We start from the raw sequence: 16,177 nt of genomic DNA, 5'->3' as shown, positions 1-16,177 counted from the left end.
GCATTCAGGATTATTGATTTTGTTTATACTATGCCTCAAAATATTATTCCATTTACTTTTAATGCAGCAAAGTGGTCATATGTCACTCAGCTGGAAGCCCCACAATAAAAGTTGTTAAATTAGTTACGTTTATCGACAAAAAATCCTCAGTGTGGTTATCTTGCACTTGGTCTCAACGCCTCCTTCCCCAAACTTTGATGCAGTAGAATGAGATCTGTGCAATTCCCAATAGCAGCTGCTGTACAATGTTGCTGCCAACTGCATCGCAGGCTGCCAATGTATAGAAGGGAAAATGCGGGAGAGAGCAGCAGAGTGGCACTGCTGGTAGAGTGGCTGTCTCACAGTGTCAGAGAACCGGGTTCGATCCTGCTATCGGGTGCTCTGGTCTCCTCCTACCTCCCAGCGACGCGGGGGTGCGTAGGTTAATTGGTCTTTGTTAAAATTTCCACTAGTGTGTAGGGAATGGATGAGAAAGTGGGATTACATAGAACTAGTGTGAATGGGTGAACGGCCTGGACTCAGTGCACTGAAAGGCCTCTTTCCATGCTGCATCTCTAAAACTAAAATTATAGTGTGGAGGGAAGAAGAAAAGATATGTTTTCATTTTATCTAGCCACTCCGTCCCAGTGCCAAGGATTCAGTCCATGATTCATCACTGTGCTCGGAGAGCCACAGGTCTCGACCTGAAACATCACCTATTCCTTTTCTCCAGAGATGCTGTCTGGCCCACTGATTTCTACAGCTTTTTGTGTCTATCTTCAATCTACCTTGCCAGCATTGAACAGTGATGTCTGCAATGAAACGCTGCTGCAGGCAGAAGCATGCAACGCAGATCTGCGGCACAAGGAGATACTGGTCTGCCAGGCAGGCACAAAGAGGAAGCAAAATGTTGATGTCCAAGCAGAGCCACTCTAATTCACTGTGGCTGGCAAAATGCTGCAGGGGTTGGTTCTACTCTTACTGTGAATGAAATATACAAGTTGCATATTTTTACATAAATTTTCAATTGATTATCGAAAATGAGTTTGTCATACACTGATATTGAGGAATTGACACCTACATGAAAATGAACTACCAACCAATGGACAGGACTTCAACTGCATTAAATTACAACAAATGTACACGCAATGATTTTTATGCATATTTTACACATACAAATAGGCACACATGGGTCCAATTTCTTGGCAACAGAGTACAAACCAAAGGAAGTTATGCTGGATAATTTAGTCCAAACTTGAGCACATTTTCATAAGGATGTCAAGGCTGTGGAAGACACAGAGGCTGTCAGCTTGAACAGTACCAGAGGTAAGTGATCATGCAGTTACTGCGATAACTCTTCACAGAGCGGGGATGCCCAAGGACAGAACTAATTTGGGAGTGTTCAAAGTTGTGACTGGGTGTAGTGTACAATGAAGGAGAAACTAACTCCACGAGCAGGAGGGTTAATTATCAGATGACACAGATTGAAGATGATGATTGAAAAAATCTGAAGGGAGATCTGGAGATTTTCTTTTCTCGGTTGCCATTGAATTATGATGATCTAAGATACACTTCCTAAAATAGTGGGAGCAAATTCAACGGCAAATTTCAGAGAGAATTAAACATAAGCTTGCTAGGACCATAATTACGGCACCATCAGGAGAGACAGAATACGTCTTTCAAAGATCTGCATCAGCACAATAAACAGAAAGGCCACCTTCTGTGTCCTGTGATTTAATGACTGATGACTGCACAGTTTGTACCTGCAGACTCTAATAATAAAACAATTCTGGTGAAAGTAATAAGCATTTATTGTCTTGTGCTGCGAAGCACGTTTCCAGTACTGGGGTACATTGCAAGAATTTGCTTTTTCCGAAACTGTGTCGAGCTCAACTGGAGTCAATCATAAAAGATGAAATAGCCGCACATTTAGACAGCAGTAACAGGATCGGTCCGAGTCAGCATTTGATTTACGAAGGGGAAATCATGCTTGACTAATCTTCTGGAATTTTTTGAGGATGTAACTAGGAAAATGGACAAGGGAGAGACAGTGGATGTAGTGTACCTGGACTTTCAGAAAGCATTTGATAAGGTCCCACATAGGAGATTAGTGGGCAAAATTAGGGTACATGGTATTGGGGTAGAGTGCTGACATGGATAGAAAATTGGTTGGCAGACAGGAAACAAAGAGTAGGGATTAACGGGTTCCTTTCAGAATGGCAGGCAGTGACTAGTGGGGTACCGCAAGGCTCGGTGCTGGGACCGCAGCTATTTACAATATACATCAATGATTTAGATGAAGGAATTCAAAGTAACATTAGCAAATTTGCAGATGACACAAAGCTGGGTGGCAGCGTGAACTGTGAGGAGGATGCTATGAGGATGCAGCGTGACATGGACAGGTTGGGGGAGTGGGCAGATGCATGGCAGATGCAGTTTAATGTAGATAAATGTGAGGTTATCCACTTTGGTAGCAAAAACAGGAAGGCAGATTGTTATCTAAATCATGTCAAGTTGGGAAAAGGGGAAGTACAACGGGATCTGGGGGTCCTTGTTCATCCGTCAATGAAAGAAAGCATGCAGGTACAGCAGGCAGTGAAGAAAGCGAATGGCGAGGAGTTGAGTAAAGGAGCAAAGAGATCCTCCTGCAGTTGTACAGGGCCCTAGTGAGACCACACCTGGAGTATTTTGTGCCGCTTTGGTCTCCAAATTTGAAGAAGGACATTCTTGCTATTGAGGGAATGCAGCGTAGGTTCACAAGGTTAATTCCTGTGATGGCGGGACTGTCATATGCTGAGAGAATGGAGCGGCTGGTCTTATATACTCTGGAATTTAGAAGGATAAGAGGGGATCTTATTGAAACATATAAGATTATTAAGGGTTTGGACACGTTAGAGGCAGGAAACATGTTCCAGATGTTGGGGGAGTCCAGAACCAGGGGCCACAGTTAAAGAATAAGGGGTAAGCCATTTAGAGCGGAGATGAGGAAACACTTTTTCCACACAGAGAGTTGTGAGTCTGTGGAATTCTCTGCCTCAGAGGCCGGTTCTCTGGATACTTTCAAGAGAGAGCTAGATAGGACTCTTCAAGATAGCGGAGTCAGGGGATATGGGGAGAAGGCAGGAACGGGGTACTGATTGTGGATGATCAGCCATGATCACAATGAATGGCGTTGCTGGCTCGAAGGGCCAAATGGCCTACTCCTGCATCAATTGCCTATTGTCTATTATCTATTGTCATCTTCATGCAACATTCAGGCTGAAAGCTGGTGCAGTCCCCCTTTGGATATTGTAACTGTGCCCATTTTACCTTGTTGGCTTTACATCGGCTGACTTCATGGGCTTGCAGGTGGTCCATTTCTCTGATGCCCCTGTGCCTGACAGGGGTATTGTAATAATCAATGCAAAGCCCATCAACCACTCCAGCCTGGAAGTGAATTATTTAAACGGCTGACTTATTCTGCACTTGACAAGAACTATTTTAAGAAAATAGCTTTAATTTTTCTCTCTATCAATTTTTCTTCCCATCGTTTTGAAATTGAACTATTTTGTTCTCCATCCTTTTTAAAAATCGTTAGTTCTCATCCATACTGTCCAATTGTTTGCTGAAGTACCAGATGCCCTAATTCCAAGATCGTTGTCATTCTGAAACACAGTCGAAGGCGGCAGAAGCGAGTCTAACAGTACACGGCACAGGGTGCATCACTCGATTACATTCTAATGCATTTTCATTTACAGTTCATAGTACCAACAGAGTAACACAAACTTCTAAATATGGACTTAAACTACAATCTGTATACAGAACATCAAGAATTTAGTTCCCCACCCATAATTTAGCATAAACTTATTTGACTTGATCACAGAGATGAGGATAAACAGAAACTATAGATTGAGCTCTATCTGGCTATCAATCTGCTAAGGCAACTGAAGGAATGCATTGAAATGAATAGGAAACACACCGTAGTCTTGCATCTTCTTGGCTAAGCTTACTGGATCTTCATCCAAAAAGAAATCAGGTAATAGTGGATGGCCTGTAAACAAACAGCAGAGGTCATTCACGTGCTGTCCAGTTTAATTAAAACATTTTAAGATGACAGTAAGAAGAACAATCTCTGCACATTACCTCAAAAGAACCCTTTTCAATTTGGCTGCTCCAAAATGGCCAATCTGCAACAGCTTGCCTCTTTTATATGCTGGTCCTTTCTCACCAAGACTGTCAATAGGACTTTAAGACGGTAATGTATGTATATTATTTATCTTCCTTAGCAAATCTTAAATATCCTCAAATGTCATTGCTTATCCTGTTCATCCATCTCCTTGTGGTCACTCTTCACCAATTCCTGGTCCAGTAATGTGAACATTTTAGAATTTACATTCTTGTTTTTAAATGCCTCACATCCCTTTAAGTGTAGCCACTCAACCTTGCAAATCTCTGAGATGAATGTTCCTGCAGTTCTGCTTCCTTGATTCTCTTCCTCTCACTTCCATTGTTCCATGTCGCTTCAGTTCCCAAGGCCCTCAGCTCTGAAATGCTCCCACTATCTCTTTCTGCCTCAGCCCTCTCTATCAAGCTATTACTTCAAACAACTCTTTAACAGTTGTTCATAACCTATTGGAACATGTCTCTGAGAGTTTAATAATGTTTATTTTGTCTAATGATACTCCTGAGAAGCATTCGGAGATACTTTATGGCATAAAATGTCCTGTATAACTGCAAGCTGTCAGAGCAGTGAGAAATCCACATGATTTAATGATCTGCAATTACAGTATAAATAAAAGTAACGTATCCCAAGATTGTGCAGTAATGATTTACACATTTCCTTTAATAAAATAGTCTCCACCTTCAAAGGCAACCAGAGTGAGAAAAGTCTTCACCATAGATCAGGTTCATACCCAAGGCTCTCAAGTGCACCATAGCACACGATCTTAAACCAGCCATCACCCTGGGTCAATGATGATTCAGGGTACAGGGTAAATGAGAGAAGAGTGAAAATAAAGACCTCTCTAAGGTAATAAAAGTATTTTTTAATCTATCCTATCAACCTAATTAAAAATAATCTGACAAAGCACAATTTCTAAATCTACCCATTTTATATATCCTTTGCAACCAGGGTACTTCCAATCCACCTTCTGTGGTGGTGTTCTGAAAATGGAAAAGGCACCAACTTCAGAGGCCAAGACTTTTTCCTGGCACCAATGGTTCTGACAGGACTTGCATGGGCTTCTTTGTGGAAGTCCTGAAGCCAGTTTGCTGTTTTTTTCTGCTTTGCTACATTTACCTTGGCTGCTTCTGCATCTCAGCTCTCCGTTGAGTCCTGTGCAGAAGCACAGATCTAGTGTTGCTATGGTTCACTGCACTGGCAACAAGCCTCCATTCCCTGTGTCATGTAACAAGCCCACAGGACTTTCAATTTTAATTCTTGTGCTCAGGAAAAATCATGTTGATTTGAGCATGAAGCACATTTATTATTATAACAATATTAAACATAACTGAAAACGGGAGGCTTCAGACAGTTTCCCTAAAGAATTAAAAGCAATGTTTATCATTTCCATTGATAAATCATGTTAAATTGCTTTTCTGCCCGCAATTAAAAAAATCAAAAATAGCTCATCTACAAATCCATTTGATATTTATCAAGGCCCAAAGGTTCTTATGGTTTTTATTCAGCACCAAACACACTTCCTTCCTTCCCACCATCTCAGAACCTGCCTCATTACATTTAAGACACAGAAACGCTGCAGTTGCTGGGATCTGGAACAAAGAACAAGCTGGTGGACTAACTCAGTGGGTGAGGCAGCATCTGTGGAGACAACTGGATATCTCCCCTTTACACTCTCAATCCTGATGCCACATCTCAAACCGATATGTCGACAATCCCTTTGCATCCACAGATGCTGCCTGACATGCTGAGGTCGTCCAGCAGCATGTTTTTTGCTCAATACATTTGAGTTGGACTCTCTCTGAGATTGGGTTTTGCAAATGCTCAGAATGATCTTGAGGTTGCGAATAGCTGAACTGCAGCCTGCACAGGTATTCAACTCAGCCAAAGTCCCTTAAACTAAACAATTAATATTGCGTGCCACTTCCTGTGACGCAGGAAAATCCTTTGTTAACAGTGTACTGTCTGGCCAGATGGAGATACTGAGGAGGAAACTTCCCAAGTCTCCTCGCATTCAGCCACTTCCTCTTCTGTTACCACACTGCAACCATAAAACCAACAGGTTTGTTTCAAAAAAGAGAATGCCTTTCAGCCCAAATGCAGATGCATTTTCATTTTTAGATTTTTGATCTACTATGCTCTTATCATGCCTTTTAAAACAAGTCATAACATCAAGGCAATCTAACGACAAAGCAAAACAACTGCAGGTGCTGGAAATCGGAAATAAAAAGAGACAATATGGAATATTTATGGAGATGGGAAATATGGAGAGAAAGAGGGTTAACTATTCAGTTCAATGGTTTTTCATCAATTTCTCTCTCCAGATACTTTTTGACCTATGAATATTCCCACCATTTCCTGTTTTGCTTGTATCCTCACTGACAATTATTAAATCATAGTCACAGACCTCCCAAGTGCAGGAAATAAACAACTTTCCATTTATCAAAACCTTGTCCACCTACTAAGGAACCTACTAAGATAAAATCATCCCTTAGGCACCTCTGCTCCTGTGTAAACACACGTTCAGTTCTTTTCAACTAACTATGGTGAATACTGGATTCAATTTATTTGGTCTATGTTTTAAAAATGAAAGAACTGAGCTCATACCTGGTTCAACCGCATAAACATCAAAGTCTCTTATGCCTTCTGTTTGAAGGAATTCTTCATCGATGACAAAGTTGCCAGTGAATGACTTTGGCCTGCAGAAAATGGCATAGGCAGCATCAGCCATTATCTCAGGCTTCCTGCACTGGTTGCTCACCTCTGATCCTCCCAGCATCTCCATCGCTGCTGTATGAATTGCTGAAAGTTGTAAAAGTGAAATAAATGTATTTTTTTTAATCTAAAATTGAAACTTACAGGTTAATTCTGTTGTTTGCTATTACATGAATCAGCAAGGCGATTCACAAGTTTTAGAATATCAAAATATTACAGGGTTCACAGAACAATAAGCAATGGCAACCAACACAGCAGATCCTAAGGTTAGAGATACAGAGACATACAGCCGAAAAAAGGCTCTTTGGCCCATTGAGTCCACACCGACCATTAAGCACCCATTTACGCTAACCCATCGCATTCATGCAGATTCAACCAAGTTATCAGACTTGAACAGACCTCTCATATGCTGAAGATGTATTCCCAACCTCCCAATCCACTTTATTGCAGTTCTTGTGCTTCAGTAAATCTATACTTTCTCTGCAGCTATGAGATAATACTCTACACTGCTTCTTTTCTCTTTTGCAACATGCCCAACAAAAAATAATCTAACCATTTACCCGTAATATTCAATTACATTACCATCTCTAAGCCTCGACCATCATCATCCTGAAGCCTACCATTGATCAGAAACCTAGCTGGACCATACACAGACCATACACAAACTATGAGCAACTCACCTCCTGACACCCAAAGCCTTTCAATCATCTCCAAGAAAGACCCAAATGCAATGTATTACTCACCGATTGCCTGGATGATGTTCAAGATGGCCAACACCATCGAAGACAAAACAACCCATGTTATTAATACCCCTGCTACCACTCTTTACCATTCAACCCACCCCCCTCCCTCTGCCAAGGGAAGAGCCATAGAATGATACAGTGTGGAAACAGGCCCTTCAGTCTAACTTGCCCACACCGGCCAACAATGTCCCAGCTACTCTAGTGCCACTTGCCTACTACGCTTGGTCCATATCGCTCCAAACCTGTCCTATCCATGTATCTGTCCAACTGTCTCTTAAACGATGGGATAGTCCCAGCCTCTACTACCTCCTCTGGCAGCTTGTTCCATACTCCCACCACTAGAAGACTACTCCTCTAGACTTCCCTCCACACCTCACATCATCAGAATTTGGAAATATATAATTGTTTCTTCATTGTCATTCAGTCTAAATCCAAAGCCTCATGCAACAGAAAGCCAACAGCAGTTCAAGACATTGTTGCGAGGGAAATTAGAATTGGTAAATAATGGCTGAGCCTGCCAGTGATGCTCAGATCCTTGTTAAAGAAGACACTTTTGACATGCCTTGTAAGGGGCTGTAATTTCGAGATAACTTCTATACTTTCTTTATAGGAAACAGCACAAATTGGTCATAAGGATAATGACAGACAAGAATGTGATTATCATTATTTTTATAAATTGAAATGTCACACTTCACTTATGTCAAATATACATAAGCAAATTCATCCATATGAATGTAGAATTAAATGATTACTTCCTCCATTTGGACAATTACTCCTGTGTGAGTCGGACTTGTTTCCTGGCCAGTTCTCTAGGTTTTGAATTGACTGATTAGGCCAATATGGAATCTACAATCAGCCACAGTGATACGCATCGTGAACAGATAGGTGGCTTGTCTGGGAGGTAGTACGCACCTTTCACCGTTTTCACTGGGTTTCCTTCTGCTACTGAAGAGTGCAAATGCTCAGTGCCCTCCCAATGCTCCGTGGATCTGGAGGATGTTGCCGAGTTGGCAATGGTGGTATCTCTCCATTACTTTAGGTGCCTATTGTAGCTGGTCCACATCTCTGAACCATATGAATGAGGAGGAATCATTGCTGCCCAGTAGATTATTAGGTCTGTGTTGGATCTGGAGGTCTTAACTTCATTCATTTCCTCAGATACACTGGAGGTTATGGTGAATTTCACCAGCAATGTTTGCCTCTACTAATGGTAGCTGTATGCTGCACACGAAGAAGTTTACATTTGCCAGGATCTCGTCATGCATGTTTATTGTAAGAGGGTACATATATTGGTAAGATTGGTAATTGGTATTTGGTAAGATTACAGATATGCACGACTACTGCCCAAAAGTATATTTAAAATATAATGAAGCACCATTTATTAATAGCTGCACTGAAAGTAATAGGCAGGCATTTAAAAAGGTACTGATCAATAGTGGTTCAACTGCTAAAGGGACAATATTATCGAACTACATGGATTAATAATTATGCTACATTACTGAAGCGTACTACCACAGGAAAGCAACACAGGATAATAATCAGTAAGACATTATGATGTATCATTCATGCTAATTATCAACAACATCAAGTTCTTCCTTCCTCAAGTTTAAACAATTGCCTTATTTACAACATTTATGATTAATGGACACTCCCAAGTTGCGATCAATACTAGACCGATTCCACAACTATTTCAATTCTTATGAACTGCGAATGACAGGAAGCACAGTCTGCCCTTCAAAACTCTTCTTGTGCCATGCTGTGAGCAATAATACCCAGCTTTCTGAACTCAATCCTGCACAAGCAATCTGCGTATTTCAGCAACATTAGCAACATCTGAAGTGGGCCAATGTGGTACAATCCTAAAACACAATGGTGAAAGCTCAGATTTGTCATTTGTAAATCACAGCACATGGGGTCGAGCAGACTTTAATAATGTAATCCCTCATCACAAACTAGATTTTGGAGCAGAGTGCATTTTTAGAATATTTTGGGAAGAATGGTACATCATGACTATCTATTCGCTAAACTTTTTTTTGACACGGAGGGTGTTGTGTGCCTGAAACGCGATGCTTGGGATGGTGGTTGTAGGTGATACATTAGTGGCATTAAAATGACTTTTAGATAGGCATATGGATGTGCAAGGAATGGAGGGAGAAGGGTTATGTGCAGGTAGATGGTCTTGGCATCATGTTCAGCAAAGACATTGTGGAAGCAAAGGCCTGTTCTTGTGCTATTCTGTTCTACTTTCCATGAAAGGATTTGGGACAGGTTGTATTAATTGTGTCGAAGTATTTATATGACACATGTACCTCAGACGAACAGACCATCTGGCCCATCTTCACTACACTATGCTAGTGCTTTTGCTCAAATATGACCCTTCATCCACCTGACCTTTCAATCAACCCTTCCACAGTATCTCTTTCTTACTCTGTTATTTGCACGCTATCCCTGGGTAACAACGAGTTCCATTTTTACCGACGTCCCATAAGTCAATTTTGTTCTTAAGTCGTAAAATACACAACATTCACTTGACACGGTAGCCATACCTCCAGAGTATTGTAATGAATGGCAGCAGAAGCACACAAGACTGAAAATAAATAATAATTACTAATAGTGAAGAGAAAGAAGCAACTAGTTCTGCCATTCATAGGGACAAATATATATACGTACGTAGGACATTTTAATTTAATGACATTACGGGAGTTATTTCCTAAGTTGGGTGTCTGTTACCCAGGGACAACCTTTAGACTTTACTGTAGGCTTTAGAGTATCTCATTTTTCTCAATATGGATTCCTACCCTAGGCTTGTCTACAACATAAACTAAAAAAGTATTAAATATTCAACCATTCAACCAGCAATACAAAATAACTATTATCACTTGGTTTAAAAAAAAATCAAAAAAAAGGTATGCTTACCAGTTTTTGGCCACAAAGCATTAACAGCAATTTCTCCCATGAATTCCTCAGCCATACCCAGAACACACATCGACATCCCATATTTAGCCATGGTGTACGCTGAGATGGAGAGAAAACCTTAATCAGTCCCTGAAGACCAGACAAAATAAATCCATCTCATTCTTCGGGTGGTTTCGAGGTGAAACTTAAAAATCAATGAATTGCATGATTGAAGGGCATCTCTTTTGATCCATAATGTCTGCCTCCATGAGCCAAGCAATTCCTCTTCCATCGGAGCCCTACAATTGTTTACATTCTTAATTACACATATCCATTTGCATTTGGATTTTTTTTTGATTCTGCTTCCCACATTCTGACAATTCATGCTGAACCGAGATAAACCAATTGCTCAACAAAAACTGCTTTACACGCAGCTGACTCTTTGAAAACGTTTAATGTCAGTTGAAAAAACTGCTTTATCCTCCATGATCTTGAAGCACGAGATTAATTTTCCCCATAATTAACTCTATTTGTCTTAATGACAACAATCTCAGGTTTTCCTTGTGAACACATGTCCTGCTCACCACAGTGATTCTTGAACCAGACCGGGTTCATGTTGAGAGGTGGACTCAAGTTCAGGATGTGGCCATTTGCACTCTTTTTCAAGTAAGGAATACATAATTTGGACCTAAGACAGAGAAGAAAAATGAGCACATTACAATGCAAAATAATTCAGTCTGTTTTTACAGAAGTGTCTTTACAGGTGACATTTATGAGCCAAGGCCACCTTTTATCCTTGTTTTACATTCACAAGATACCTTTTCCAATCCCTCACCACCGGAAGGACTGCACAGCATCTTTGGGCAAGTTTCGAGGGGGAGGGGTCTGCTTCCTAATCAATTACTCGTGGTGCTCAGACGTGGCAGTCCTGGCGAGCTCATGCTCCCCAGACCTGGAATATTTAACCATGAACCGTCCCTACTACCTGCCGAAGGAATTCACCTCCTGACAGCAGACTACATCCCTCCCCATGTCAAGCCTTGAGACAAACCACCTCAAAAGCTTGGTCATTGTAGTTGGGCACTTCAGTCAAGCCAACCTCAAGAGCGAATTACCAAAATTCTGAATGAATGAAGGAATGAAACAGGGTATACACAGTATCTGCACCAGGTCCCCTTTTATTCTCCCCCTCCCCCACCGCCCCTCAAGGCAGTCCCCCCACGTCGGTTCCCCATGATTCTTCCCCCTCCCTCACGACGGTCCCCCCACGCCGGTCCTCCTTTCTATCTTCCCTCGGCAGCGGAGTCCTCACTTCCACGTGTCCTCACTTCCTTGTCCGTCGATTGCCCCTGTCGACCTCCGCACCGACCTATTCACTATCGCTGCCAGCTCCTCTCCAGATGCCTCCGTGGCGCCGACCCAGGCCCCAGCCGCGGGCTCCGCCTCGCGGGGGCTACAGCCTCAACGACTCTGCCGGCCGCAGGGAGGCGCCTGCCGCAGTGGCTCGCAGTGATCATCATCAGATCATCATCAAAGACTATCAGCATGTTTCTTGCCCCACCAGGGGCTAGAACGCCCTCGACTTCAACCTGTCTGTGGAATTATCTGCCTCGGAGGGCATTGGAGGCAGGTTCTCTGGATGCTTTCAAGAGAGAGCTAGATAGGGCTCTTAAAAATAGCAGTCAGGGAATATGGGGAGAAGGCAGGAACGGGGTACTGATTGGGGATGATCAGCCATGATCACATTGAATGGCGGTGCTGGCTCGAAGGACCGAATGGCCTACTCCTGCACCTATTGTCTATTGACCATCCATAAGAAACACCTACCGCTCCATTCCCCGGCTACATACCGTCTAGCTGTGCTTTTATTCCCTTCCTACAAATAAAAACTGAAGCAGGAAGATCTGGTACAGAAAGTTGTTCAGTGCTGGTCTGCGGAGACAGATGACATCCTAAGCAACTCTTTAAGAGTCAATGGACTGGTCCATATTCAGGGATTCTGCAACCAAGCTGAATGAATATGCTACTGCATGACTGACTTCATCAGCAAGTGCGTAGAGGATTGTGTGCCGAAGTTGACAATCCGAGTGTTCCCTAACCAGAAAACCATGGATGAAATGTGAGGTACATTCCCAAGTGAAGGGCAACACCACTGCGTATACGTCAAATGATCCCAAGCAGTACAAGAAAACCTGCTACAATCTTTGCAAAGCCATCAGGAATACCAAGAGACAATACTGGCACAAACATGAGTCTCACTGTAATCATTTGGACACCCGCAGACTATGGCAAGGCCTCAATACTATAACTGGTTACAAAGCAAAGTCAGGGAACATCGCTGGTGATAGTGTGACCCTCCATGATAAATTGAGTGCTTTCTATGCTTTGAGGAGAGAAGGAACTGCCCAATATCCAAAGCATACCACCTCATCTGTGAAACACGGTGGCGGGGGTGTTATGGCCTGGGCATGTATGGCTGCTGAAGGTACTGGCTCACTTATCTTCATTGATGATACAACTGCTGATGGTAGAAGCATAATGAATTCTGAAGTGTATAGATACGTCCTATCTGCTCAAGTTCAAACAAATGCCTCAAAACTCATTGGCCGGCGGTTCATTCTCCAGCAAGACAATGATCCCAAACATACTGCTAAAGCAACAAAGGAGTTTTTCAAAGCTAAAAAACAGTCAATTCTTGAGTGGCCAAGTCAATCGCCCGATCTGAATCCAATTGAGCATGCCTTTTATATGCTGAAGAGAAAACTGAAGGGGACTAGCCCCCAAAACAAGCATAAGCTAAAGATAGCTGCAATACAGACCTAGCAGAGCATCACCAGAGAAGACACCCAGCAACTGGTGATGTCCATGAATCGCAGACTTCAAGCAGTCATTGCATGCAAAGGATATGCAACAAAATATTAAACATGACTACTTTCATTTACATGACATTGCTGTGTCCCAAACATTATGGTGCCCTGAAATGGGGGACTATGTATAAACATTGCTGTAATTTCTACATGGTGAAACCAAATGTATAAAAATGGCCTTTATTAAAATCTGACAATGACACTTTAACCACATGTGATTTTCTCTATTACAAATCTCAAATTGTGGAGTACAGAGGCAAATAAATTGGTCTTTGTCCCAAACATTATGGAGGGCACTGTACACTCACATCATACTTTTATTCATAGACTACAGCTCTCTTTCAATTCCCTTTTTCCCAACCAAGCTCATATCCATACACTTAGAACTTGGAATCAGCACTCCCTTCTGCAGCTGGATCCTCGACCTCCTGATCAACAGACCACATTCAGCGAGGACAGGTGACAAATCATCCTGTACGATAATCCTCAACACTGGTGGCCCGCAAGGTCACGTTCTCAGCTCCCCTACTATACTCCTGAATCACCCATGATTGTGCAACCAAATATCAATCCAACTCAATTTGCAAATTTGTGATAACACCACTGCCGTGAGCCGGATCTCAAATAATGACGAGACGGAGTACAAAAAGGAAATTGGGAATCTTGTAACCTGGTGACCAAGGCAACAACCTCTCCCTCAATGTCAGCAAGACAAAGGAGATTGTGGTCAACTTCAGGATGCGAATCGGTACACGCACCCTGGTATACATTGATGGTCCCGAAGTAGAGATGGTTGAAAGCTTCGTTCTGAGGAATAAATGTCACCAGCAATTTGTCCTCTGCCAGCCACATTGAAGCAACTGCCAAGAAAGCACAGCAACGCCTCTACTTCCTTGGAAAGCTTAGGAAGTTCGGCATGTCTCCAACAACCCTCACCAACTTCTACAAATGCACTGTAGAAAGCATTCTATCAGGGTGCAGCACAGCATAGTTTGGGAACAGCTCCAACACCGCGAGAAATTGCACAGAGTTGTGGACGTAGTCCAGACAATCACACAAACCAAACTCCCTTCCATTGACTCCATCTACACTTCACGCTGCCTCAGCAAGGTCACCAGCATAATCAAGGACAAGTCTCACCCCAGATACTCCCTCGTCTCCCCTCTCCCATCAAGCAAGAGGTACAAAGGTTTGAAAACGCATACCTCCAGATTTAGTTTCTTCCCAGCGGTTATCAGACAACTAAACTATCCTCTCACCAGCTATAGAGCCGTTCTGACCTCCCATCTACGTCATTAGGGGCCTTCAAACAATCACTAATTGGACAATTTTGGACTAGGCCTTATACCCTTTATCCTGTATCTGTGCACAGTGGATGGTTTGATTGTAATCATGCATAGTCTCTCCGTTGACTGGATTGCACCCGACAAAAGGCTTTTCACTGTACCTTGATACACGTGACTATAATAAACTAAACTAATTACCTAAACTGGACTAACACTTAGAAAGTCCTAAAGCACTTTACAGCCAGTGAATTCTTTCTGAAGTGTGCTTACTATCATAATGTAGAAAATACAGAAGCAGGTATCTAAGATAATGAAAGAGAATTAGGACACAATGTTCTGGAAACAGAGAAGCAAATATCTTACATTATGAAAGAGAATTGGGGCACAATGTTCTAGAAACAGAGAGGCAAATATTTCAGATTATGAAAGAAAATTGGGGCATAATGTTCTGGAAATATGATTACTACACACAGTCGAGAAACAAATCTTATTTTACCCAGAATATTTCAATTTTGATTAAATTATTAATCATACAAAGTTACAGGACAAATATGACAGTGATAAGCTGTCAAATGGATCTTCACTAAACAAACATATATTTTCTAGACCACTTCCACTGTGGCGAGAGCAAATCCCGGTCATCAAAATAAGGATCCACTAACCAGCTATAAAAACAAGTTCCAAACAAATATATGAAAGGGAATAAAAAAGTGATATTTTAAACAAAAATAAACATTTACATTAAAATTAGGCAACAACAAATACCATAATATCTCTATCCATTTAGGAAATCTTTAAAGAAACTCAATAATGCTCATCAGCTGGCATGGCCTTCTCCCCTGGAATTTTCTTTCCAAACCCCTTCCACCTCTTTCACTTTCGTTCTTTAGTCAAAGCAATTACATTTATTTCATGTAATTTTCTCAATGTAATCTATAATTTTAAATCATTCTATTATTGCATTGTTCATGAAGGTTTTACCTAACTGTGTCCTAACTCCCACTGAACTTTTTTTAATGCTCCCTATGACTTCTCATTCCCCCTGCCTCCATTTTGGTTACTTCCTGACACCAGAATACCAATTAAGCAATCTCTTGAATTAAAAAAAAAATCCACATCATCTGTCCAAACATCTCCTTCAGTTTCTTAATGACAGTTTTTGCTTAAATTTTCCCTGAAATGCCTTGAGATATTTTATAGTATTTATCAATATTTAAGTTTGCCAGTGAAAAGAATATTGATCGCATGATTGACAATGAGGAAGAAAGCTCTGTGATAAACAAGACAATGGACTGATCAAGTAGGCAACTGGGCTCAGTTAAGGAATACATATGGGATGGGCAAGTGAATACACGCTATATGTTTGGATACTGAGAAGTGTATGGGAATAAGAACATCCAGGAAACTGTGTCTATAGATTCCCTAAGGTAGCAGGAAAGGTGGCTAAGTATTTAAGAACCACATGTGATTCTTGACTTCTTTGGCTGAGCAGCAGAATATAAGAGCAGGGAGGTCACACTGAAATGGTATAAC

At 41.7% G+C, this 16,177-nt stretch overlaps 1 protein-coding gene across 1 annotated transcript in view; it reads right to left on the bottom strand.

The window, feature by feature from the left end:
* The window catches only part of hsdl2 (hydroxysteroid dehydrogenase like 2), a 145,921-nt gene that overhangs the window by 11,588 nt on the left and 118,156 nt on the right, over positions 1-16,177 (bottom strand). The window contains exons 5-8 of the mRNA XM_033018182.1: positions 11,076-11,179; positions 10,513-10,611; positions 6,746-6,940; positions 3,938-4,009 (exon numbers count right to left, since the gene is read on the bottom strand). Coding sequence (XP_032874073.1) covers positions 3,938-4,009; positions 6,746-6,940; positions 10,513-10,611; positions 11,076-11,179 — 470 coding nt within the window. The remainder of the gene's footprint in view (positions 1-3,937; positions 4,010-6,745; positions 6,941-10,512; positions 10,612-11,075; positions 11,180-16,177) is intronic.

Source organism: Amblyraja radiata, chromosome 3 (assembly GCF_010909765.2).
Source record: "Amblyraja radiata isolate CabotCenter1 chromosome 3, sAmbRad1.1.pri, whole genome shotgun sequence".
NCBI lineage: Eukaryota > Metazoa > Chordata > Chondrichthyes > Rajiformes > Rajidae > Amblyraja > Amblyraja radiata.
This window is presented reverse-complemented; position numbering and strand designations above follow the sequence as displayed.